At 49.8% G+C, this 26,621-nt stretch overlaps 2 protein-coding genes across 3 annotated transcripts in view; both read left to right on the top strand.

Moving 5' to 3' along the window:
* Positions 1–17,765, top strand: part of rbm20 (RNA binding motif protein 20) — a 30,977-nt gene extending 13,212 nt beyond the window's left edge. Inside the window, exons 1-14 of one of the 2 annotated variants that reach the window (XM_086142552.1) lie at positions 2,027–2,365; positions 4,707–5,655; positions 5,884–5,948; positions 6,174–6,277; positions 6,808–6,908; positions 11,066–11,212; positions 11,691–11,822; positions 11,905–11,984; positions 12,333–13,023; positions 13,116–13,196; positions 13,293–13,860; positions 14,009–14,074; positions 15,252–15,373; positions 17,041–17,765. In XM_086142552.1, coding sequence (XP_085998678.1) covers positions 4,915–5,655; positions 5,884–5,948; positions 6,174–6,277; positions 6,808–6,908; positions 11,066–11,212; positions 11,691–11,822; positions 11,905–11,984; positions 12,333–13,023; positions 13,116–13,196; positions 13,293–13,860; positions 14,009–14,074; positions 15,252–15,373; positions 17,041–17,109 — 2,967 coding nt within the window. In that variant the 5' untranslated portion in view covers positions 2,027–2,365; positions 4,707–4,914 and the 3' untranslated portion in view covers positions 17,110–17,765. Of the gene's footprint in view, positions 1–2,026; positions 2,366–4,706; positions 5,656–5,883; positions 5,949–6,173; positions 6,278–6,807; positions 6,909–11,065; positions 11,213–11,690; positions 11,823–11,904; positions 11,985–12,332; positions 13,024–13,115; positions 13,197–13,292; positions 13,861–14,008; positions 14,075–15,251; positions 15,374–17,040 lie in introns of those variants that run through there. The other variant, XM_086142551.1, reaches the window with a different exon arrangement.
* A 1,492-nt stretch (positions 17,766–19,257) lies between these two features.
* On the top strand, positions 19,258–26,028 carry pdcd4b (programmed cell death 4b). The gene is made up of 12 exons (XM_086142941.1): positions 19,258–19,359; positions 19,897–19,961; positions 20,281–20,595; positions 22,171–22,265; positions 22,521–22,634; positions 22,715–22,936; positions 24,452–24,549; positions 24,630–24,744; positions 24,847–24,954; positions 25,093–25,203; positions 25,306–25,445; positions 25,540–26,028. Exons 1-12 carry the CDS (start codon positions 19,310–19,312, stop codon positions 25,595–25,597), a joined length of 1,491 nt encoding a protein of 496 aa, XP_085999067.1. The 5' UTR covers positions 19,258–19,309; the 3' UTR covers positions 25,598–26,028.
* Positions 26,029–26,621: the final 593 nt, after the last annotated feature.

The raw sequence follows: 26,621 nt of genomic DNA, 5'->3' as shown, positions 1-26,621 counted from the left end.
TTTTTTTTCAGTTACTGCAGTTTAGTACTGCAGTACAAGAAAATGCTACGTGTTTAACTATATCTATAAATATAATAATGTTATTATTATACTGATTCTGTTGACATTAGTATTACTACCATAAATAGTGTGGTATCCTGTTATCTCTTTTTATCCTTGTTGTTCATTTTGTTTTCTATTTTTCTTATAAATTTTTTACCCTTGTTATCATTCCACTCTCATCCTGTTTATTTTTTATTCTTATTGTCAATCTACAATCTTTTCCTATCCTTGTTATTTTCTTTGTCCTATTAAATGTCTCTTCTATTCATATTTATATCTGTATGTATTGATATTATTGTTGTTGCGCTGCTGTGACAAACGAATTTCCCTGATGGGGATCAATACAGTATTATGGTATACTATATTAATATTTGTATTTCTGCTATGAATGCAGGCAGTATAAAATCGGTGTAATGTGAAGTATATTTTACTATGTTGTATTAGGAACTACGTACACTGTGAGTGACCTTGAAGTACAAGTACACAATATTTAACACTGTACATACTTATACTAATACTACTATTACCATTACTATTATACCTTCTTAGAATTAATTAAAATAAATTTAATAACATTAATCATAATGGACGCGGTTATAGAATCAGTATAATTACAGTCGTAGTTGAACATGTAGTATTTCTTGTACTAAATCAAATACTGCTATTGCAAAACTGAAAAAAACTCACAATACATTTTATGTTAATTATAAATATTTTTGTTATTAATGTAATAATTATTTTTTAATGTTATTACTATTATTATTGCATTACTATTATGATTTAAGTAATTTATAATTCCTTGCACAAGCACTTCTCCTCGAGATTACAGTAAAAGTAATTTTAGTAAAACAATAGATAAAACACTACATGTTAAATTCTACAATAATACTTTTTCTCTTGTCGCGATTGTTGTGGTTGTTATTATGGGATGTGGCTGCAGGCCTGTGCTTCTACCGGGTCTGCGCGGTTCTCCAACCCTGACGTCCCCGGGCAGAGCGCGGCGGGGGAGGGGGGGCTCCTACCGCGGATTAAATCCGGGGATTAGCCGGATTAAGGCTGGTTATTTTTTTATTCCGGGGACACCTGTCGCCTCTAACGCCGCTGCCGGATTTGATTTCTGGCAGAGACTCTTTGAGATTTGCTTGTTTTATTCACTCGTAAAGTTTATTGCTGTTACCGGATGTTCGCGCTTTAATTTTGACATTTGATAGAGTTTGGTTTTAACGTCAGAAATTATTCAGTTGAGATTAGAAAAATGCGATTGACAGTTTTTACTTCAAGTACCAACGCGAAAAGTTTTTATTTTTTAATTGTTAGTTCAGGTTTTTTTCCCCGCCAGTGGAGTTCAAGTTATAGTTACTGCTTTATTTTAAATTCACGTAAATCAATTTAAATTAAACGTCAGGCTTGACGGAGAATACAATAAACCTAGATGGAAATGATAATTATTTCGAAGGGCCAATTCGCAATACATTAGGAATTAAAACGGGTCCGTTTTAGTATTTTAAAAAATAACATTTAAATAATATTCATTTAAAAATGCGCTTAGTTTCATTAAATCTACTTCCTGAAACCAGATCACGTGACTCCGTTCGTAGTTTTTTTTTTTTTAAACCCGCAAACAGAATCCGCTCCGTTTTTATAAAGTTATTTTTTATTTCCACGAATCCGCAATATGGAAGTTAACGAATTTACACGAAGTACTTTCTCGCAGTACTACGTAGTTCTCACGCAGTACAAATTTGTAGTAGTGTTATTGTACCGTTGGGAAAAATATCAACGTGTCGAAACACACACACACACACACACACACACACACACACACACACACACACACATACACAGCACATGTGACTTCGTCACGCCTTCCCCTTCGTTCTTAAACCGTGCGTGTGCGTGTGCGCGTCCGGTTCGGTTCACCGACTCCGCGGGTTTGTTGGTTTTGTTTATTTATTTATTTGTTTGTAGCGCGTGCGTATGCGTGACAGACGCGCACGCGGACTTGCGGGGCGCGTCGGGACCCCCCGGGGGCGGGGCTCCCGGCGCCCCCCCGCCACCGGACCGCGATCCCGGCCGCAGTCCGCCGCTCCCTCCGGTGAGGCGGATGGGGGAAGCGCTCCGGTCCGAGTCCCGCGGCTTCTCCTTCCACCGGCGTGACCAAATGTCCCGCGTGGGTTTCGTGCCTCCGTGAGGACCCGCCGAGTCCGTGGACCGCTGCTCCCAAACCCCCGAGGATTGAGCGTGCACACGTCCACGCCCGGCGTGGGATTCCGTGAGGTTCGGAGTATTTTAATCCCCCGAGGAAGAACCGGAACAAGACCTTGTGAGTTCCCACAGCCAAGAGAACCTTCACAGCGCCTTAGAACCCGTCAGCACCTTTAGAACCTTTACAACCTGTGAGAACCTTTAGAACCCGTGAGATCCTTTAGAACCCTCTGAACCTTTTGAACCTGTGCGAATCTTTAAAGCCTGTGAGAGCCTTTAGAACCCATGAGAACCTTTAGTACCCTTTGAACCCTGAGAACCCTTTTAACCCTTTGAACCTTTAGAACCCGTGAGAACCCTTTGAACCTTTAGAACCCGTGAGAACCCTTTGAACCTTTGAGATCCTTCAGAACCTGTGAGAACATTCAGAAACCGTGAGATCCTTTGGAATCGTTTGATCTTTTAGCACCCTTTGAACCTTAAGAACCCTTTGAACCTTTAGAACCTGTGAGAACCCTTTGAACCTGTGAGATCCTTTAGAACCCTTGAGAACATTCAGAACCGGTGAGATCCTTTAGAACCATTTGATCCTTTATCACCCTTTGAACCTTAAGAACCCTTTGAACCTTTAGAACCAATAAGAACCTTAGAATCCTTTGAAGTTTTAGAACCCATGAGAAGCTTTAGAACCAGTAGGAACCTTTTGAACCCTCTAAACCGTCAGAACCCCTTAGAACCAGTGAGAACTTGTAGAACCTGTTAGAAGATTTAGAACAGGCAGAGGGTTTTGTCCTGCCAGTGGAACTGATCTGGAGAACATCAGCTCCATGTGTGTGTGTGTGTGTGTGTGTGTGTCTGTGTGTGTGTGTGTGTGTGTGTCTGTGTGGTGATGAAGGTGAAAAGAGAGGTTCTCCATGAGAGAGAGATCTGGAGAAGCAGAAGCATGCGGTTGCCATCCATCCATCCATCTATCAATCTATCGATCTATTGCTCTGGTGGTCATGTGACCTGCAGCTGGTCATGTGACCTGCAGCTGGTCATGTGACCCTGCCTCACCTGGTTGCCAGCAGGGCAGCCATATTAGCTGTGTGGATGGGCGAAAATGAATTTATTTTTATTTTTTTTGTTGCTTTTTTTTGTCCTTTTTTTTTTTTTTTTTTTTTTCGCATTTTCATGCAATTCTTTTTTGCATTTTTTTTGCACTTTATCTTCCCCTGCTCCGGGAGCCCGGCAGGAAGTAACATCCGTTGACTTCCTGCCGTCACACGACCACAAGATATGCTTGTAATACCTGTGTAAGAAACGTGATTCCGCTACATTTTCCCGGAAGCTAACGGGTTATCTCAGGTTCCCGTGTCGAGCGGGGAGCCCGGGGGCCGGGAGGGGGAGGAGGAGGGGGTCGGCAGTAGCGCGGCGGCCCGCGGCTGCGGGTTGAGTTTATGATGTGGGGAAATAATCGCAACGCCACATCACAACAACAGGAGCCGGCGGGAAGGCGCTAATCCCCCGCCAGATTCGGTTGCGTAAATTCATATTTGAAAACGCCACCGGAGCATTTTAAAAAGGGACCGGTCGCGGGTCGCATCGCGTGGCGGGACCCCCTGGGTCGCAGCGGCGGCGGCGGCGGCGTGGGCCGCGATTCCTGAGAATCAGAAGCTAACTGATGACAATGATAAACAATAGTGGGCTTCAGGATGTCTAATGTGATTGGGCCGCCGCCTTTCAGCGGCGTGCTTAGGGGCCGCGGCCGGCGGGGGCCGTGTCCGGTGCTTAACAGATGATGTGATGAATACTTGAGCGCACTAAGTTTAGAAAGCATGTGAGGGCGTTCACGTGAAATCCAAAGGACAGGCCAGTCAAACAGGGTCACGGCAGCGGCCCGCCATACGCCGCTCGCCAGGTTCTGGTTACACTCGCCCGTGTCGTGGAGGGGGCCGGCGCTCAGTCCGGGCATCTCAAGATTCGCTAACATCATAAAAATACCGCCGGGCCTCGAGGCTCGGAGGTAGAACCATTGTTCTGGAGAACGTCAGATCCGGGAGCCGATCGTAGCTGATGCCGGTGCGAGAGGCGGGGTTTAACCTGCTGTCAATCATCCAAACATTCACCCCTTCGTTTGACCTGCTGTTTTCGGGTCTCCGGGAGCCAGTCGGAGAACCTGGAGAACCCAGATGTTTCGTTGATACCTGCTTCACTGCAAGTTCTCTGCGGTTCTGAACCCTCGGTGGCGGCCATCATGAATGCATTGGTGTACTTCTACAACTGTGCACGTGTGAACTTGGACATGCTCTACTGTATCTGTTGGTGTCTGTAAGCCCCTCGAACCTGCCCAGGACTATCGTCTCACCCTCATGAAAATGGGCTTTTGTGTAATTATTGTGTAATTACGGTGTAATAACTGTGTAATAACTGTGTAATAGACATTCCTGACACTCATGCTCCTCCTCCACCCCGTGCAGCGGCGTCCCAGCGGACGGCGGCGACAAGAAGGCCCTCCAGACGGGCGCCCAGCAGCAGCAGCAGCAGCAGAACCTTCTCCTGACGCCGGCCAGCCTCCAGCTCGCTCAGCTCCAAGCCCAGCTCACCCTCCACCGCCTCAAACTGGCCCAGGGAGGCAACGCCGCCGCCGCCGCCTCCGTCCTCAACCAGGTCCTGTCCAATGTGGCCATGTCCCAGCCCCTCTTCAACCAGCTGCGCAACTCCGGCGTGGTGGGGAACCCCCAGGCCGGCTTCCCCGCGGGGGTGCTGGGGTTCCCCTCCTCGGGAGTCGGGGGATTCGGCCAGAACCAGAACGTCAGGCTCAACGCTCAGGGAGGGGGGACCACGGCGGCGCAGCAGGGCCCGGACTTCGGCAAAAAGCCGGGGATGGCCTACCCGTCGGACACCGACAGGCGCCTGCAGTACGGCCCGGGGGGGGCCGCGACCGCCGCCTCGGTCGCCCCCGGCGACGGACAGTACGCGGGGATCGTCACCCAGGCTAACAGCGTGAACAATGCGGGCTTCAAGCAGGATTTCTTCGGGCGTGACGCGGCGGGCCAGCAGGGCGGCTTCGGGGCGGCCGAGCAGGGCGTTTATAACGCCGCCCTGCAGACGGAACCCTGGAAAGTCCCCTCCGGCCTGGCGAAGATGGGGACGGCGTCCGACTCCGCCCCCTGCTGGACGCCGTCCGGACACCCGACGCAGTCCAGAACGGAACTGTACAACCCGGAGGAGCCCACCCCCGAGCCCCCCAAGTTCAACCCCAAACCCGTGTTCGGGGGGTACCAGCCCCCGCCGGCGGGCGAGGACGCCCAGGGTTCGGGAACCAGAACGCTGCAACCTTACCAAGTCAACGACTACAACGCCCTCACCCCCGGCCAGCTGCCGCACCAGTGCAGCATCTGCGACAAGAAAGTCTACAACCTCAAGGTGGGTGAAGAGCGGCGTCCGGCGTGGGCGGGCGGGCGGGCGGGCGGCGAGCGGCGGGGGGGGGAGGGAGGGCGGGTGCACTTGCTGCCCCTGTCAATCAACCACTTTGTCTCTTTAAACGCCCCCCCGCTGTGAGCTTATACAAGAGGAATGGAGCGCGGCGGCGTGGGGGGGGAGGGTGTGCACAGGCAGCTAATGTTTGCGCGGTGTGTGTGTGTGTGTGTGCAGGACTGGGACCAGCACGTGAAGGGGAAGCTGCACCTGCAGAACCGAATGCTGTACGTGCACGAAGGGTGAGTCGCTCGAAACGACCGGGAAATCAGCGCAATGGTAGCGGTTTAGCTAGCCGGGTGGGATGGCGCCCCCCCCCCCCCCACCACCACCACCCGGGCGCTGGACTCGTCTCCTGGCTCTATATACAGCTGTCTTAGTCTCTCCACGAATACGAGCTCTGTCACAAGATACGTGCGCGCTCGCGGGCGCGCCCGGCTAAAATGGGCCTCCTGTGATTGTGGCAGCTCCGCAGCCGTTCCCGCCGCCGCCGCCGCCGTCTACTTCCCCGCCGATGGGTCCCTCAGCGCCGGAACCGCGACCTCCATGATCTTCTCCGCCGCCGGACAAGGTAGGAGACGCTGGCGTGGGGGTCGGGGGGGCGTGGCGTCGGAGAAACGCTCCTCAGGTGGCTCCAGAATGTGAAACAGAATCGGTCTGCGGTATTTCTAGAAGTATGCGAGGGTGTGAGCTAACACGTTGTTTATAGTCCGCCCTGCCCGGATTGGTCGATTACGACCCCCTCCGGAGAAGCTTCGGACTCGCTGGAGAACGTCCAGATGTTCGCGGGAGGGTCGACCCAGAACGGCCTCAACATCTGCACTCGTAAACCTCCCGTAGCGTTAGCTTTATGATGCTAGTCCTAGGTAAATAAAACCCGCCGCGGCGCGCGCCGAGACAAACATGGCCGCCGCCGAGCCGGCCGGAGGCTCTCCGGCGCTCCGGGGCTTCGCTTGAGCTTCCCGGATTTCCATATATGGAGACATTTGGAGTAAAACACGATGGAGGGCGCGTGGAACCCGCTTCGCACCTTCGCGTCCGACGCGGCGCTCTTCTTCTCGCCGTCGCCCCGAGGACTCACGTCTCTAACTGTTTTGGCAGATGTTTCCTCGGGAGCCGGCGCCTCCTACTTGCCAGCTGCGGCCATGAAGACCTTCACCGCGCCCGCCACGGGATTTACTTCACACCTGCCGGAGTCAAAGGTCAGACAAACGTTTGTTTTGTTTTGTTTTTTTTTTTCTCTCCTGGGAACCGGAAGCAGGTCTGAGAACATCTAAGATCTTCATATCAGGGTGAAGGTTGGAGGTCGGTCACGTCTGGTTTCACGGAAACATGGTCTTCTGGGTTCTCCTCGGGTTCCCCCTCCTGTTCCTCACCGCCGTCCTTTTAAACAGACCCTTAAATTGTGAATGAGTGGGTGGATGATTGACAGCTGACCCGTCAGGGTCAGACCCCGCCCCCTCGCTCTGAGGCCGGCCGTGATTGGCTCTTGCCGCACCACAACGGAGTGCGGAGACGGTGGATGTGTTATTGTGCTGGCCTTGTGTTATAAAGTAGAAAATTCGGGTATAACGGAGTAATTTTTCACATCGATTGATCAGTAATCCAAACTCCGAATCATCGTCGGGTGATTAAGCTCCGCCCCCTCCTTCCTCCCCCGCCGGCAGCCCGCCGGCTGACGGCTGATGGAGAGCAGCAGCTGCTGACGGACGCCGATCGGGACGCCGAGGGTCTCTGGAAATACATTCGTGCAAACGATAAGCGCGTTGAATGTCGGTCGTAGTGGTCAGTGCGCACACACACACACACACACACACACACATACACACACACGCAAAATCTGAATGTTGTGTCTAGCAAAGAATCCCCAAACTAAAAGTTTATTAGTATATATATTTTTTTAGATTAACTGCAATAAATTTATCTTTGTGTGTGTGTGTGTGTGTATGTGTGTGTGTGTGTGTGAGTACTACATGAAATCCCTCCCACCAGGCCCTTTGGGTTACAAGAATGATAAAGTCAAATAAATATATAACATTTATATAAATATAAAATATAAACAATAAAATATTTGATTATTCTTTTACCTATAATTCTAAATCAAAATTAAAACATTGATAAATATATAAATTGATAAATGAAAAAAATGACGTAACAAAAATTACATAAATGACAAAATATAATTATAATAAATATGTGATAAATACATTAAATGTAATATATAAACCTGGAATTAAGTTTAATCTTATCTTCAATAAATTATAATATATATATATGTCTCTTATCATAGAGGTAGTGTAACTCTTCGAAGTAGAATTGATTTATTCATTGATTGATTGATTTGACATTTGATATCGATTGTTGACATAGTTTAAGGCTCCCGAGAGCAAAATCACATAAATGTACTTTAACGCAAATTAAGATGAGCGGATTCGTGTCCAAACTGTAAATTCATTCAGAAACCTCAGCGAAACACACACACACACACACACACACACACAGGGCTGAGCCGTGTAACGAGCCTTAATAAACGTGTTATTACACATTTTCTGGCTTATAACCCGTGTCCTGATTGGGACCCGCACGCCCCGAGGCCTCGTTACTTCGATTACACTCCGCCAGAAAACCATTTGATTGACATTGGTCCCCCTCCCGGCGCTCGTCAGTCATGTGTTCCTCCGCTCAGTTAACGACCAGCGCTTTTATTCTTCCAGCGGGGGAAATATTTACAGGCTGCGCCGCTTGAGCTAATGTTAGTCGCTATAAACACACACCTGTCCTGCTGGAGCAGGTGCGCTTTTTACTGTTAAAGTGTGTGTGTGTCCAACAAGACACGTGCGGTAGTCGTTATTAATCTTGTTTTTATTGGATTACATTTTTACAAGGCGGAGTAAGTGTGTGTGTGCGCTAAATGCTAAATGCTACATGCTAATGGATATTTTTCAAATCCATTACAGCGATCTAGAAGTATCTTTACATGTGATCCCAACGACCCGATGCGGTGATAGCAGCCCCCCCTTCAACCCCACCCCCCGATCCGTGCACGCTCGCAGCCGTGCACGCCCACGGTAATCCCCCCCCCGTAACGTTTCGCCGGGCGGCGTCCGGCGACCCACCTTGCGGTAACACAGTAGCCTCATGTGAAAACAGAACTCAAAACAGAGATAAACACGGGATTACAGCTAAACACCGCTTGGAGCGAAGACCCCGCGGCCCCCGGGGTCACACCCCCGCGCCGCGGCGTCGGGTTTCACCCTGGTGAGAGGCCCGGAAACTGATCCGGGGCGGGGGGGGGCCAGCATGCAGGCGCTGGGAGAAACCATCTCCTCCGACATGGATTTGTACAAATAAACAGACACGGCTGCTGGTCGGACTCCAGAGGAACACACTCTCTCTCGGGGTGTGTTGGGCTGAATTTGATTGACAGGTGGAGGCGGAGGGCGAGGGTAGAGCGCCGACCAATCGGATTTCTTGCGCATGATTGATAGCCGGGCGGTGGAATCGCTTCTCACCTGGTTCTCCAGCGATGGGCTGAGATGTTTGTTTTTTTACCTTCACGCTTCGTCAAAAAAAAAAAAAAAAAAAGCAATGCGTTTCATTTGAAATCAATGAACCAAATTCTGTTTCTGAGTCCAAAAAAAAAACACTTTATTGATCCCCATAGTGGATATATTCATTTGTCACAGCAGCGCAACAATAACAATAAATATGAATATAAATAAAAATAAAAGAGACAATTAACAACAAGGATGAAAATAGATAGCAGAATGAATTTTTGTTTTATGTCCAAAAAAAGGCCCTGTTTTGAAAGTTACTTTCAAATAAAAGGAAAGTATCCCAGAGTCCTCCACTGATTCAGGAAAAAAACCATCAATAATCCCCCATCAGCAAACACGACAACATGAACAAAAAAAAAGGACTATTTGACTGAACATTGCAAAATAGTCAAATTAAATGACCAATAAAATATTTCATTTTATTTTATGAATGCGCCTTTTGCTCCTGAATCTCAGCATCTGGGTGGTAAAATTTAGAATTGCATTACATAAATAATGAAATAAAATACATTTAAATATTAATTTTCTAAAGCCACAAAGCAGAGGGACGGGTTGGGCTAAACCAAATGAACACACACGAGGGGGGGGGGTTTAAAAACCCGCGCCTAGATTTGATGGGCTTGCCGATGATCCAGGATCACAGAATCATGAGATCTCACTCCCGCGGATGAATTTAAATTTAATGAAATTCTTCTTCCCTGCCGACAAGCCGCAGGCTCCTCGGCCCGGGCTACCGTCGGCCACCCGAGCCAGCCTTGAAAGCGATACGGGCTTCTGCGGTTCGGGGGCGTCTGGGCCTTCAGACGCGGCATTTAACATATCGAAAACAGCCCGCGCAACAACCGAGACGCTTGTTCTCCAATATTCCGGGAGCATAAACAGCCTATTTGTGGATCTGTTTATGGAGCCCAACCTGCAGCGACCTTTGCCGCCGTCAGAGCTTCCGCTCCCTCCTGTAGATGTCAGCTCGCCGGCTGGAAACCATTAAGCTGTTGCGCAGGAAATTCACTAATCCGCCCCCCCACCCCTTCCCGACTCCCCGTCTCCCCTGTTTGGGTTTCATGGATGGACTTCACCAGCTGGAGGATGGAGAGCGCGCTTCATCGTTTTTCATGGCGTTCAGCCATCTGATTGTTGGCTAAACTCAGACGGCGTGGTCTTGTGGGGGCTATGATTGACAGGCTAAGCCCCGCCCCCTCGCCCCCTCGCCCCAGCGAGCGGGGCTAAAAAGACACCGATGATGAACGAGTGAATGAGTGATAAGCCCTTCTGTCAGCCGCGAGGAGAATCTATGGGGTCGTTTATTGTTCCTGTTTGAAGGCGAGGGATGCGGAGAACCTCAGGTCGGTGTTCTGGGTCCTCTGCGAGGGTTCGGACCAAATGTGCGAGATGTCTGGGGGCCGTCAGCCGACAGGTCTGTAAATCCAAAGGAGGAAAACTTTATTATCACCGCCGCACTTCTGCCAGAGCCCTATAAATAGCGGCGGCGAGGTGGGCCGCCTGGACCAGAGGAAGCGGCGTGATGTGCGGCGCGGTAGTGTTACACCGACGCCGCTAACCTTGACTCTGACGCGCGACGCATTCCCACGAGCGACACTGACGTTATATATATTTTATTTATAAATTCCAGGGAGATGAGGCGAAACCTGTGGCCTCATTGTGTCAACACCCCCCACACACCTTTAAATATAACTAACCCCCCCCCCCCCCCCCCCCCCCCTCGTGTAACAACCAGCTAATTCGAATAGCTTAGCGGGTTGTCATGCTAATTTGAAATATTTGAAATGATTGTCCCGTCGCAGCCGTTCCCGCCCAGGAAGGCCAGCGGGGGGCGCGTCGTCCACATCTGCAACCTCCCCGAGGGCAGCTGCACCGAGAACGACGTCATTAACCTGGGGTTGCCCTTCGGCAAGGTCACCAACTACATCCTGATGCGCTCCACCCACCAGGTACGGCGCGTGGGCTAGTTAGCGCTCCCTTCGGAAGACTTCCTGTTTGGCGGTACCGGTCTGTAAACCCCTCTTACACATTCCCCGTGGTTTAAAGAGGCTGTTAAAATTGCCGCCAATGTCTGCCATTCTGCCAATGTTGCCGCTCCCGGCGGGCGGAGGGGGGCGACACTTGTATGCCCGAACGATTTCTGCTCAGCTTCGCCCAGATCACGGGGTTCATTTTCCCCCTCACCTGTTGGATGAAGCAATGTTCTTCGTTTAACGAGCTGGTGGCGCGGGCGACGCTCGAGTTCGGGGGGTTTATTTATCGGGGTTGGTATTTATTAGGCCTATCGGATTCACCACCTGTGATACTAAAATGGTGCTGTTGGTTAATAGGCCTGCAATTTATTATGATAATAAAATGTGACCCGCCCCGATGCGCTTGCATCCAAGATGCCGCCCGATTTATGTTCATTCTCCGCCCTCCCATCAGGCCTTCCTGGAGATGGCGTACATGGAGGCGGCCCACGCCATGGTGCAGTACTACCAGCTGACCCCGGCGATGATAAACAATCAAAAACTTCTCATTCGGATGTCAAAAAGGTACAAGGAGCTGCAGCTGAAGGTAAGTGAAGGCCACACGGGGTGGGGAGGGGGCTGTGCCCTCCCTGCCCGCCGTTTAACTTTTCTTCATCCCACCTGTGCAGAAACCAGGTAAAGATGTTCAGTCCATCATCCACGACATCACCTCTCAGCGGGAAAGAGACGAAATGCAAGAGCTCGAGCAGTAAGGAGACATTTCCTTTCTCCGCGAAAAAAAAAATGAAATTGTGGGTGCGCAGGCGCGAGAGCGGGATAAGATTTTTTCGCGGCCCCCCTCCCCCGTCTCGGTTGGGAGTTTCGGGGCGTGTGGTCAGAAAAAGCGCTCTTTCGGCTGCGCTGGGATGTTAAGAGGCGCGGCCGTGTGCCCTCGCACCGCCGAGGCAAGGTAAGACATCACACCACGCCAGGTCAGGAGGTCCTCTTGAGGGGGAGGGGGCGCGAATCGGGGAGGGTAGCTCTTCCATAAGTTGAAGCTGAGCTTGCAAAGCACGACGGGAGTTTCCTAACGCGATGCTCTTGTCGCCCCCTGCAGCTATATACCGGAGAGAGCGCGCTCCCGTAGCCCCATCAGCCGCTCGCTCAGCCCCCATTCACACAGCCCTAGTTTCACCTCCTGCAGTTCCGCCCACAGCCCCCAGGGGGCGCCGTGCAGGCTCCAGGAGAGAGGTAGCAACGGCTTGGGCCCCCTCAGGGGCTCCTGGGACTGGTCCCCGCACTTCAGGCGGGGGGAGGACGAAAAGGAAAGGAGGAACGGGGGCGTAGCGGACGACGAGCGGGGGGTCGAGCGACGCAAGGCCTACCAGAAACCCATGGAGTACATGGGTACCAGGTCTGGAGATGAACGGGGAGGAGGCGGCGGAGGAGGTGACGACGGGATGAGGGGCGGCAGAGACCGGTACCCGCGGGGAAGCCCTCAGGGCGTGTCCTTCAACTCCTACAGGAAACTGGACGACGAATTCTACCTGAAGGAACAGGTGTACAAGTCGGAAAAGTCCAGCAGAACCTCCTACCAAAGACACGACTCCAAGCCCAAGAGGCGGGACGGTAGCGACTACCACAGCAGGTCCAGACACGCCGAGGTGGAGATGGCGGATGATCCGCACAGAAAGACGCCGGAGGATAAGAGGCAGGCGTCGCCCGGCAGGGGGAGGAGCAAGAAGACCAGCAGGAGGTACAACTTCCCTGTGGAGAAGCACGAGAGGGACAGTGCCACGGACAGTACCGTAAGTCGTTCGCCTCAAACGTTGTTCTTCTGCAGCCCCTTGGTACCGACCAACTTCTTTGGTTGGAACCAACTTCTTTGGTTCTTCTTTAGGATCGACAGTCCAAAGAGGAATCTGCTTCTCCTCAGAGGAGCAGCAAATCAAAAGAGGCTCTGGAAGATACCAAAGATGATGTACGTGTGATCTTCGACCGAAAAAACCCAACAACCCAATCCCGAGTACGTTACACGGCTTCGGATGTAAACCGTGTTCTTGATCCACTTCTGCAGGAGAAGGAGACGGAAAGTGCAGAGAACACGGACGAGGAGTGCTGGTACCCGAAGAACATGGAGGAACTGGTCACCGTGGACGAAGTGGGAGGAGAAGATGACTCCATCATCGAGCCTGACCTTCCAGAGCTGGAGGAGTTTGCCTCTTGCCCGAAGGAGCTCGCAGAAGGGGCGGCGGCGGAGGAGGGCACGTTAGCGCCCACCTCCTCGGTGGAGGTGAAGGAGTCGTCCCGTGAAAAGTCAGACGTGGAGGAACCACGTGGGGGCGCCGGAGAGCGCCAGGAACCGCCCGCCACCGAGAAAGTAGCTAACGGCTCGGCCGGAGCTAACGAGGACGACCAGAAAGCCGCCGCCGAGGAGCCGACCTCAAAACTGAGCGGGTTCCCCGGCGAGGAGTTTAAGGCGGCGCTGGAGGACGCCTGTCCGGAGGAGAAGGTGACCAACAGCGGGTCGGTCGAGGAGGCGCCGGAGAACCACATCAGCGCGTCGGAGGACAGCAAAAGCTGCGACACGGAGGTGCTAATGCAGACCCCGGCGCCCGTCACGCAGCAAAAGGACGGCAAAACAGGTAGAACAATCCGCCGCTCCAGTGGTGCTTTGCAGGTGGAACCACCAGGACAGGAAGTAGCCAACATCTGGAGGCGTCCACCAGAAACTTGTCCGTAGTATTTACCTCGTGGACCTTCACGGAAGCTCTCTCTTTGAATGCTCCGCAGAGATGGAGACGCCTTCCTCCTCCCGGGATCAGGACAAGGCCGTCCACGAGCGCAGCATCCCGCTGGGTGAGCGCGCCGCGCCGCGCCCGCCGTCGACACTCGCGCCGCACCTCGCCGCCGGCGCACCATTCCAGGGGAGCGGATTCCAAAAGAAACCATTGAAGCTGTCGACGTCTGTTTTGTCCCGGCTCGCGTTTAGCTAACATGGCGCTACATAAAGTAGACCGGGTAGCAGCCGGGGCGAAGGGGGGCGGAAAGGGGGGTCATCAGGTTTCACTGGCCGGATTAAACTCGGTCCAAGAGTCCTTGAGCCGGTGTGTATTGAATGTCTGCGGCCGGTGGAGCCTTGAGCCGGTTGTCTTTGTGCTAAAGTTAAAGTGTTATCGTCGACACCATTAATAAGCGCTCTGACAACCTGTTGCATTAACACTCTAATTGGCTGGAATCGCCGGCCTATTTCTGCACGCCGCTCCTGAAACGCACCCCAGAGAGAGGCGTATTTATATTGTCATTAGGCCTGGAATGACGCCGCCCGTGTCGAGACCCACATAAGCTCCGCGAGCTCCCCGACCCCCGGCAGATGACATCCCACTGGCACGCCGCCGCGCACGCCGCCGCCACTCGTGGCTATTTCTGTTGTCTCATCCCCTTCAGAACGTGCGTGTTCCGTGACGATTTTTTTTTTTCTCGCAATTTTGTCTTCTATGTAAAATGGGTTCCCCTGCATGGGTTAGTGTGTTATCTCCATCTTCCCCTTCCTGCTTTCGCTTGACATTTTCTCCTGCCTGGGTTTTCTCCATGTTCTCCATCTTCCATCCACAGTCCACTAATGGTCTGCAGGTTCGAGGACTCTAGATCGTCCAAAGGTGTGAATGAGAGGGTGAATGGTGGAATGATTGACAGCTGACACATCCAGGTTAAGCCCCGCCTCTTGCCTGCGATCACAAAGATCGACTTCGCCCTACTACTGATCTTCTGAGCAGGATAAACAGGAAATGAATGAATGAATGAATGAATGAATGAATGAATGCACACACCACTTCTGTGGATGGGATGGAACCAAGCAGCATTTAAGATGTGAAATCACATTTTCCCCTTTGGTGGGAGCTTTCTACCGCAAAATCATAGCTTCTCCTTGTGATGTAACGGGTTCCCCTTCACAGTGTTGCAAGGAACACACACACACACACACACACACACACACGGACGGCGCTCTTTTACTAACCAACTCGACCTCCTTCAGGGGTGGAGTTCGTGGTGCCGAGGACCGGCTTCTACTGCAACCTTTGCGATCTGTTCTACACCAGCGAGGAGGCGGCCAAGACCACGCACTGCCGTAGCACGGTTCACTACAGGAACCTGCAGGTACGTTTACATCGATTAGCATCGCTAATGGATAACCTAGCATGTTCCAAAAAGCCGGAAAACTTCTCACCCGTCCAGCGGACTGATCCTTCATCGTGGTTGCTCCCTGGGGGCTAAAACCCTGCCAGTCCACGAGGAGGGCTAATTCCCCCATATGCGCGCTAGCAGGCTAACGGGGACTAGCTTTCCCGGCCAGTTCGACCTGGTGACGGCAGGTGATGGAAGGTGACGTCGCTCCAAGCCTTTCACCCAGCAGCCCCGGGCCAGAGCTGCAACACACACACACACACACACACACACATCCCACAGACACACACACACACACTCGCCGTCTCCAGATTTGGTTTCTGTTTACCCTCCGTTGGACAGCGAGCTGCTCGCCCCCCGCTGGCAGCTGAGAGCAGGAGGAGAAGATGATTCCCCTGCCACATTTGTTGAGGCGCATTCCAGCGCCGCAAAATGTTTTAAGCAGTTGCGCTGTCCGTCAAAGCCGTGTACGCGTACGTGCACCCCCTGCGTTTTATAGGTTTATTTTGAGCGTGAATTTTTATTTTACTTACTGGTTTACAAGCCGTTTTATGGACTCGCCGGGGGGCGCTCCTTCACAGGGCGGCCGACTCGACCTTGTGCCAAATGTCGGCCCGCATCAGGAAGACGGGCGTATCCTTGTAAAAGCTGTCTAATAATTAAAACTTTCAGAAGCCTTTTTAATGATTATTATCTCAATAAATTTTATTTAAGGCGCAAAATATTCATTTACAAGAAACCGTAAAATGATAACAATAAAAGTGACACTGCTAGCCACTTTAGCATGTGTTTACACTGCTTATATATTGTTCATGTTCTCTACATTCATTTCTTCATTTTTTTATATATTTTTATATTTTTTCTAATATTTGTAGATCTTACTGCTTCACATTATGAACTACCTCTATGGCACGATCCACCTTCTGCTCTGTGTGAATTGAAATTTCTCTATTCTTCTAAAGTGATGAATAAATAAAAAAAAGTGTAATAACTAAATAAAAACTACATAAAAATAGAAATAAACAAATACAAAATAAAGAATAAATAAAAGAAATAAATCAATTGGAAACTTATACATGTTATATGTTGGTTATATTCTTTGCATTCATATCTTCTTTATTTTTTTTTTATATATGTTTGCATTTTTTTCTGATATTTATACATCTCACTGCTGCACATTATGAACCATGTTTACTGCAAATTCCACCTTCTGCTCTGCGTGAATTGAAATTTCCCCGCTGTGTGAATATTCTATTCTTCTAAAGTGATAAATAAATTTTAGAAAATAATAATAATAACTTCATAAAAAATAGAAATAAACAAACAAATACAGAATAATAAAGAAATAAAATAGAAATTTATAAACTAGAAATAAAAAATAAATAAATGAAAGTGACGGAGAAGTTGGTGTCAGATGGAATTGGCCGCTTTAAGCAGCACTTTATTAAATTTAATTAAATATTAGCTGATTTCAGGTGGCGGTTTTCATGTCACATTAATAATCTGACCTGCAAAGATGCGATATGTGGCTGGACACTCCGAGTCTTAGTTTTAGGTTTCATTTCTGATCGCTTGATTTCATTTCCTGCTTTTTATTTCACTAAGTTCTCATTCTTTTTTACGCAATTTATTCCTTGCAGAAGTACCTGTCCCAGCTGGCCCAGGAGAGTCTGATGGGCGCGCTCGCCGAACCGTCGACCACGCACTGACGGCGTGACCTCTGACCCCGACGAGGCTACATTGATGCTAGCCTACATGAAACTCCCAGGACAACCATCTGTACACACACACACACACACACACACACGAAGGCGAATGTACAGAGCGACTATTTGAACCCGTCACTTCCTTGCAAGTACTTCTATCGGATTCTTTGCGGTGAAAACTTCTTCTGGTGGAACCCAGCGGAGGAAATGTCACGAAGCCCGGGACGCCTTCGGACTCGTGCCAAAGGGAATGAACGGATGAATGAATGAACGAGCCCAGTTGAAAGACAAACGAAGACGAGAACTGGGGTAAATACTCAGGTTTATTGATCGTGTAGCGATGGATTTTAGTGTGAACCTCACCTGGACAGTATTTGCATTTGTACCGCCGGTCGACGTCTTTTGAGCGCTTGTGTTGTTTCTTTTTCTCCCCCGGCAATGAAACCGGACCATGTGTTTTTGATTGACGGGTGACACGTGAGCAGCGGTTCTGTCTGAGAAGGATTTTTCTGGGCAGGCTGTTTTGTATACTGTGAATACCGAATTCGCGACGGAGATGACCTCGTTTGTTTTCCCCGTCGTGGAGTTTTTTTTTTTTTTTTTTTTTTCTCTCTCTCTCGCGTCAATAAAAAGTCGCTTCACCGTGATTGAAACATCGAGTGTGAAGTCTCTGGTGTGTTTTCTTCTTCTGTTCGGGGTGGATAATTTGATGTGAGTGATTTAATCTTGGAAATGAAGTTTTTAAACGTGGAAAACAAGCCGTAAGGGGGTCCTGTTGTGAAAGAGCTCCCTCTGGTGTTCAGGCAAAAAAATAACACCACTTTTTTCTTTTTTTTTTTCCCCTGACATAAACTCTTTTCTACCTCAGTTACCTCAGGTTCTTCACCTTAATAATTCTATTTAATACAACCGTTCGTTCATTCATTCTGTCATTGGACGAAAGTTGGGGTTCACCCTGGACCGATTGCAGGGCCTCGTGCAGAGACGTACAACAATTCACCCTCTCGTTCATACGTCATACAGCGACAACCATCAGTTCTGTCATTCACACCTCATATCATGAAACTATTCATTCATTCATGTCACATTAAGGCATGTAAACATTTACTCTCTCATTTAGCACCTGGACGGTTTTGGGTCAAACCACTGTTTCCTGCGAGCCGTCGAACAAGAGTATACTGTGGACGCTGTGCACGTCCTCCCCGTTTGTTTTACAGTCTTACTTCACAGATAAAGTTCTTCCACAAAACTAAAGTATTTTATATTTTTATCAATACACTTGCTGTTTAATTCTTTTCAAATTTTGTCGTTGATTTTGACTTTTGCTCAGGCTGTGACAAAACAAACATATAATATGATACCTCGCGGTACTTTTATTAATGATCTACCCGGCGTTTACTTAAAATGGCCGCAGATAAAGTACTACATTAAAGGGTTGTTTAAAAAGGAATAAAAGCAAAATGTAATCTGTGATCACCCAATGATGTCTGCTGACTGTGTACTTTTACTTTTCGCATATTATTTCTAAATTTCTGCCCATGTAAATAACTTTTTCCACCACTGGAAAAAAAAACTCTCTCAGTATTTATTTAATGAACAAGTATTTATTGACATTGTGTCATACCATAAATTCCACAAATCATAATTATAACACTTATTTTTTTCTTACATTACTAGCAGCCGTGTGTTTTTACACAGCACCTCTTTGAGCTGATACCTTGATACTCCTTTTAATGTTTCAGAATAATGGCATGGGATGGTCTAAGAAGTATTAAATATAATAATAACAATAAATAATTTGTGAATACTTGTTCCATCAGTTGTTTTAACCGGTAGGGATCAATTAACAGGGTGAAATAGGACTATATCAGAGTGGATGTTTTTAGCTGCGAGTTAAATATTTGCACAGCACTGTATTTTCTTTGTTTAAAAAGTAAAAAATATAGATAAACCTTAATACCAGCAGCCACCTGCAGACTGCTGTTCTCAAAGTCGCCGCTAGGGGGCAGCACACCCTCAGCGGGCCACCAGAAAATGCTAGAAGAAAAAAAAAAAAAAAAAAAAACCAACAACAACATCACGTATTGTCATTGGCTGTGTCTCATTTGGAAAAAACGGCACCCGCGGGCCAATCAGATAAGAGAATCGCGGGCGTACGTGCCGAAGTTGCTGGGTAGAGAACGGAGGACCACAACAAGCGTCCATGTCTCACTCCGGCGGTTCTCACTCGGCAGACGGGCGCTCCATCCACCTGTGAGTCCCGATTCTCGGCCACCGGTCGCCTCGATGAGCCGGGGAAACGGTGCCCTTCGACCGGGACCGACCACCGGCGCCCGGCCGCCGACGATGCTCATATTAGCATCGAGAAGCGGCGGCTCCGGGCAGTTTACATTTATATTAGCTGGTAGTTCCTTCATCTGAGATTCATTGTCGTTTTTAAATATTTGACAAAAAAGACTAGAAAGGGTAGTTTTTATTATAATTATTTGTATATTTCACAGGACTGGTTGTGTTACAGTTGAATTGAGTTCAAAGGAGTCGGTATTTTTTGACGCAGCTGGGAGCATTTAAGCTAGTGCAACGTTAGCCATTGTTTGTCAACAGTGGCCTGGACGGGGGGCGGAGAGGACGAGGAGGGCTGCCCTGCAGCAAGTCTGGGCTTGTTTACTTGTGTTTCATTTAAAGAAAATCACCGATTGGTAACTTGCTGAGCCATTTTCCCTTTTTCTTTCCGTCTTTCTTTTTTTTTTTTTTTTTTTTTGCTTTTCACTTGCACTCTTCACGCTGTAGCATCAGCTCTGTATCGTTGAACATGGCAACCGACTGCGAGGCCTGGCTGAACTCCAACCCCGTGGGTGAGTGTCGATTTTTTTTTTTTTTTTTTTTTACATTTAAATACCCCCGTGGATCAGATGCCACCCATCTGGAGCTTCTTTCATTTGTCTATTTACTGTATTGCCTGCGGATGTGGCTCACTTCTTGTTTTCCTGCACGGGCCGCTGGTTTCTGCACCCATCCTTCTGCTCGTGTTGCGCTGACAACAGACAGTAAAGTTCATAATTCGGTCAAAGCGCGGTGCTTAGAAGACTTTGATGAAACAACCTGATTTTTATCTTCAAATGAATGAACTGTTGAGCTGTACGGCAAGTCTCTGATTTGTTTAAATCCCGATAGGCGATGAGGACCTGAGCGACTCCTTTGTGTCCGGGGACGAGGACAATGGCAGGGTGGTCAACAACAAGAACGTCATCAACGAAATCAATGGCAACTGGCTGTCCTCGTGCAGCAACAGCATCCACGAGGCCTGTCTCAAGGCGAAGGCCAAGCGGAGGCTGAGGAAGAACTCCTCCAGGGACTCGGGCCGAGGGGACTCGCTCAGCGACACCGGGGACGTAGTGCGGGGAACGGCGGCTGTTCCGACCAGCCCGAAGAGCAAGCTGCTGGACAGGAAGTCTCGGCTGGGCAAAGGCAGGGGTCTCCCCAAAAAGGGTAAGAAAATAGGTCAAGATAGAGTGCTTCATGTCCGTGTGGCACGGATGAGATAAACAGGGCTGAACCCTTTTTTTCCAGTTGTCTCCACAGCCGATTAAATGTTGGTCAAAGAGCCGCAGATTTTCAAAGACCGGCCGCAGTTGTCATGTGGTTGCTTTTTTTTTTTTTTTTCTTTTAACTTCAAGGAGCCCTAAACCAGTTGGCGTGCAAGCAAATGGGAAGGAGATTGGCGTGATTGATGTTACTCCCTAATTGTTAGTGTGTCTTATCACCTTTGGGATGTGACCTTTTTTTTTCCTCCATCCTTTTCTAGATGAACTAGCTTGATATTTGAAGGAAGTCAGCCAGTCAGTCCCAGCTGAGTTCCTCTGGTCCTCTATCTCTTCCTCACTGGAGCTCCACCGCCCACAATATAGGACCCGCATTTTTGTCCCGGCTGAGTTCAGTACATTCAGTTCTTTCCCCGTACAGCGGATCTGGATCAAGTGTATGTTTTCTTGGCACAGTGCCCCCCCCCCTTTTTTTTTTCCCTTCTTCCTGTTATGTAACGGTGCAGCCGCACCAATGGAGCGCTGTAATTTGAGGTATGCGCTCTCCTGCATCAAAAGCGCAAGGGCCGCCGTTTTGGGAATGAATCCCCGTCTCGGCAGACGTTACGCGAACCCTCGATTTCCCCGGAGCTGTGCGCTCCCACGCGGCTAAAGGCGTCATATGCCTCGCGCCGCCGGGTACTAATGGAGATTCTAAAGCTGGTCATACAAGCCGCTTTGGCTCTGGGCTTCTTAAACCGTCTGCAATCTGTCGGTGCAGGTTTCAGTCCCAGCAGCCGTTTGTTTTTTATATCCTGTTTTTGAGGCGTCAACGGAGGGATTATTTTAGTGGAGGGTGAAAAATTGACATGAGCGTCATGCAGATTATCTCCTGGATATCTAATCTCTAAAGCGTCATTAAGACACAGATACAAACACCCAGGAGGTTTGTGCTGCAGGATCAGGTTTTCCGGAAGATGTGTTTTTAACGTGGTCTGGTTCATACACACATATACTTTAAGCTGACGTGTCATCTATACTGGGCATTTATACAGCACACACTCCTGGGCTCCAAAAAACACTTGATGTGTTTGCTAACATCTTTAGCAGGTCATTTGCTGTGTGTGTGTGTGTGTGTGTCAGGGTTAAAAATGCCTCTGGTTGTTGTGACAGTCGTTTGTTTTCATATTGCCTGGCCTCGCTTCAGCAATTTTACCACATACCTGCAGCACTGAGGGCCTGGCCTCCCGCGCCAGAGACTCGCCTCGTTGATCAAGAAATTCGTCTGAAAGCGGACCTTTGCGTCCGGTCGGCGTCTCCGACTCTGAGCGCCTCCCGGGGGGGAAATCAGCTGAAAGCTGAATCATCTGGCGGAGACTTACAACTACTTAGTGAGATTTAGGAAGGTTCTCCCGGTGTAGTCGTGCATCACGTGGCCTTATCACCATCGCAAATTTGTCAGGGACTGAAAAGGGAAACAGTATCTGTTCTGCATCTCGTTCACACAAATATCATTTTAACGCCGTCACCTACCTTTTCGCAGGTGGCGCCGGAGGCAAAGGTGTGTGGGGCCGATCGGGCGAAGTCTACGAAGCAGAGGAAGTGGACGAGAAAGACCCCAACTACGACGAAGCTCAGGTGCAGAGCGCAGAGACCTGCTGTCCTGGCCGACCCTGGGCTGCAGGGATTGGTTAGATATTCAGCCAATGAGACACTAACAACTCTTCTGTTTTGTTTTTTTTTCTAAATAGTTGATTCTAATCGATTTAATACATTTCATTATTAGTATACACACACACACGCAGAGCTTAAATGAACATGTGCTATGACAGTTTTTCTGTTCCTGCTTGTTTGTCCACCTTATTGTTCGGCTGTGTGTGTGTGTGTTGACAGGAAAACTGTGTGTATGAGACCGTGGTCCCCCCGCTGGATGAGGGGGACTTTGAGAAGACGGTCACCCCCATCGTGCAGGAGTACTTCGAACACGGAGACACAAATGAAGTAGCGGTGGGTAGCAGCAACGTCAACGCAATGGCTGCACGCCGGTGTTCGCACGAGGGTAAAGCGGGTGTGTTTCGCACCGGCAGGAGCTGCTAGCGGAGCTGAACCTGGGCCCCATGCGGAGCGCGGTGCCCTCCCTGGCGGTGTCGTTGGCCCTGGAGGCCAAAGCCAGCCACAGAGAGCTCACCTCTAGACTGCTGGCGGATCTGTGCGGGTCCGTCCTGTTCCGCAGCGACATGGAGAAGTCCTTCGACAAGGTGCTCGGCGAGCTCCCGGACCTGGTCCTGGACACGCCCGGAGCCCCGCAGGTGGGTCTCTCTCACCTGGTTTCGGAGACGGACAACAATAGCCAGTCGTGTGAACTTCGGTGACTGTTAAACGGTGGTTGTCTGAGCGATCAGTGTGTCCACGAGGTGGAACCGCAGGTCCGGTGCTCCACCTTGATTTAGCACAAGGTTGTAAATATAGCTGCCACAGGGGAGATGTGGAGAGCACGTCTTACACCTTGTGTGATCTCACCAGGAAATAGACAGGCACTGTCTTAGGGCATGTGTGTGTGTGTGTGTGTGTGTGTGTGTGTGTGTGTGTGTGTGTCGGGGGGAGGGGGGGCATGGCTGCATCTCATCTTACCGCCTTCGGAGTTCTTTTTGAAAACCAACCAGTGACGACAGTGAGCTTCTTTTTAGAATAAGTGATAAACTGAGAGGTTGAAATGACCTGCAAAGATGTCAGGTGCTGGGGCTAAAATAAACACGCACACACACACACACTGCATTATATGTCCACTTGCAGTGTTACTTGTGTTGTGAAAGTTGTACTGCATATTGGAACATCTAGATCTACACAGCAGCCGCTTTGTTTGATTAGCGAGCAGCGCTGTTTGTTCTGTACGCCGCGCAGGGGAACCACGCTGCGGTTTGGTGTGTGTGTGTGTTTTCACTGCCGTGGCACAGACATGAGGTCTGTGGCCATTGTCTGCCTGCGCTCACAAAATGCAAGCTCAGCGCAGGATTCTCAAAAGGTCGTCGGCCGCCCCGCTCCCCCGCCCCGCCCAGCACGCCCCTCCCCGTCTCATCGGGTGTCACTAATTCTTTCTCACAGCTCGGAGTTTAAAGGGGCTTTATGACTCTGCCCCGCCCCCCTGGCTTGCACCCCCTACCCCCAGTGTTCTCACTCACACACACACACACACACACTTTTCTTTCTTCTTCATGTGCCTGCCAGTCAAACGGCTGCCAGTTGAGACCGAGCTGCCTCTTGTCTGCCGGGGCGGGGACAATAGCGGGGGCTCTGCAGAGGCCGGAAAGCGAAAAAACGGCTCTCTGGTTTCCCCGAAATAACACTATTGTAAACAAATAACCCCGGGGGAGGGGAGGGGAGGGGAGGGGAGGGGAGGGGGGTCGGCGGCGCCGAGTGTCTTTACATCGGGAGCCTGTAAACCTCGATGTGACTCCACCCCCATGACCGTCGGCTCCATCAGTACCTGCAGTGTGTGTGAAGTGTGAGCGCCATCACAGAAGCAGCCCGAATGTGAACCCACTTGTCCATCAGTCATTTAGACAGCTTCCAACGTACGTCTAACGCAGCGTTGGTCCATCGACAGTGTGTGTGTGTGTGTGGGGGGTGGGGATGTCGTGACACGGTAACACCTAGACTTCACTTCCTGTTTGTTTGAACCAGCACGGACAAACACACACCCTGGTCTTCCTCCACTATGTGAATGACGGACGCCAATCGGAAAAAACCTCTGTGTGTGTTCTTTGGCTTTTTCTTGTTGTTTCTTTTTTTCTTAAATCCGTGTGTGTGTCCTGTCTGTCCTTCAGCTGGTGGGCCAGTTCATCGCCCGCGCCGTCAGTGACCAGATACTCTCCAAGAGCTTCATTGAGGGTTACAAAGGCCGAGTAGATTGTCAGTACACCAGGTGTGTGTGTGGTTTCTGGGATTCCCTTCAATTGTTCTCATCCAAATTAATTCAGCTTGTTCTGGACGTCCATCTTCTAGGGCGGCACTCGACAGGGCGATGGTGCTACTGAAGATGAGTATGGGCGGCCTTCGCATTGACAGCCAGTGGGGCACAGGTGGAGGCCAGAGGCCGGTCACACAGCTGGTCAAGGAGGTGAACTTGCTTGTACAGAGGCGTAGGAGGTGTTTGACGTCCAGGCGGTTGGAGAAAGAAAAAGCCAGAATGAACGTCCTCCAACCGCTTTTTTCCTTTCAGATGAACCTGCTGCTGAAGGAATACGTTCTCTCCGGGGACAGCAAGGAGGCCGAGAGGTGCCTGAAGGACTTGGAGGTTCCTCATTTCCACCACGAGTTTGTTTACGAGGTGAGCGAACCGGACAGGAGATCGTCCCAGATTGTGATTTCCATAAACTGCCGGAAAGCGGTAATCCCTGATCCGGAGGTCTCCCTTCACCTCAACTTAACAATCCCACCTTTTCTCCTGGATCCCGTTGATCCGCAGGCCATCGTGATGGTCCTGGAGTCCAAAGGAGAGAAGACCTTCAAAATGGTCGTGCAGCTGCTGAAGTTACTCTCTCTGTCCTCCATCATCACCGTGGACCAAATGAGAAGGGTGAGGCGCCACCTGCTGTTTGCATCCGGCGCCGCTCGCTCGGCTGCGGGCGTCCCCGGGAGAGTCCTTCACAGTCTCCGTTTCCCCCCTCTTCCCCCGCAGGGCTACGAAAGAGTTTACATGGACATTGCGGAAATCAACATCGACGTCCCCCGCGCCTACTTCATCCTGGAGCAGTTTGTGGAGCAGAGCTTCAGCCTGGGAGTCATCGACGTGAAGATCAGAGATCTGTGTCCCTGTCGGTCAGTGCGCGGCACTCAAATTCCACCCACACCAAGATATATCCCCGTTTCGTGTGATTTTTATTCCTTTTTGTAATCCATTTTGTCTCACCAGGGGCCGGAAGAGGTTTGTCAGCGAGGGAGACGGTGGCCGAGTCAAACTTGAAAGCTGAGGAGATCTTTATTTTTATTTTATTTTTTTTAATGCTCCAGATTTCCTGCAAGGAAAGGTGGGGGGGGGGCTATCCTTTTTTTTTTAACCTGCATAGTTTTCTCAATATTTGGGTCCGTTTCTCCTCTTGAATAGAGAATTCATCTGTGGAAAAGGAAAAAAAAAAAAAAAGAAACAATGCACTATCGATTCAACCTAGATCACGTTTTCCAAAGTGTCTCAACACTCTTGGTCATAAGCTAACCCTTAAAGTGCCATGACTCTGCGTGTTGTTTTGTACAGTGTTCACCTGATTTCACTGCCGCTCCCCTTCGTTTGTTTTCTAGAAAGCAGCGTTTGTACAGAGGTAACTGGTTTGCGTCAAGAGCTTTATAAAAAGGGTCAAAAAGAATAAAGGGGAGCGCCGACTCCCCGACTATCTGCTGTTTCTAAGCTGTGCAACGACTCCTTTTCTGAACACAGACTGAAGACGTGCAGCCGCGGCTTGTATTTGTTCTCTGAAATGTCTTTCCAAACACCAACGGCAGATGGAGCCTCCGCTCTCCACGTCTTGGAGCTGAATTTAGCTTCGGTGGCTGCGCAAACACAGACGCACACACGTTACCATGGAGACCGCCGTAGGAGGCTCTTCTGCTCCAGACCAGCCTCGGGGCTCCATGACGTTCCTTCAGGTGGTCATTCGGGTTTACCTATAAACTGCTCGGCCAAAGCAGAGCTGTAATATTCACAGATAATGCCCAATTACACCGTTTATCATTTGCAATAGTTTATTTGATTTTCACATTTTTAAAAATTGCGTTTTTGTTCTATCGGCGACACATTTCCATTCAGCTGGAAAAAACCATGAACACTTGGGACAGGATGCGATTGCTGCCACCTCTTCCATCTAATTTGTTGAGTTTTCTGTGGTGGGAGCTTCAGGTCTGAGACGATAAAGCCCAGAGTGTCACAGCGATTGCTCGGTTTTCATGGTCTTTGGAAAATTGAATTGTCCATTGCAAAGTATTTGGGTGGATGTATCTGAT

Source organism: Fistularia commersonii, chromosome 35 (assembly GCF_037954325.1).
Source record: "Fistularia commersonii isolate RoL2024-O1a breed Wild chromosome 35, RoL_Fcom_v1.0, whole genome shotgun sequence".
NCBI classification, from domain to species: Eukaryota; Metazoa; Chordata; class Actinopteri; order Syngnathiformes; family Fistulariidae; genus Fistularia; species Fistularia commersonii.
This window is presented reverse-complemented; position numbering and strand designations above follow the sequence as displayed.

Bases quoted from the DNA above. Each gene is read 5' to 3' on its own strand.
- pdcd4b (XM_086142941.1), top strand. From the start codon at position 19,310: ATGTCTCACTCCGGCGGTTCTCACTCGGCAGACGGGCGCTCCATCCAC. The intron at 19,360-19,896 runs GTGAGTCCCGAT...TTCACGCTGTAG, and splicing joins GACGGGCGCTCCATCCACCT to CATCAGCTCTGTATCGTTGA. The intron at 25,204-25,305 runs GTGAGGCGCCAC...CTTCCCCCGCAG, and splicing joins CCGTGGACCAAATGAGAAGG to GGCTACGAAAGAGTTTACAT.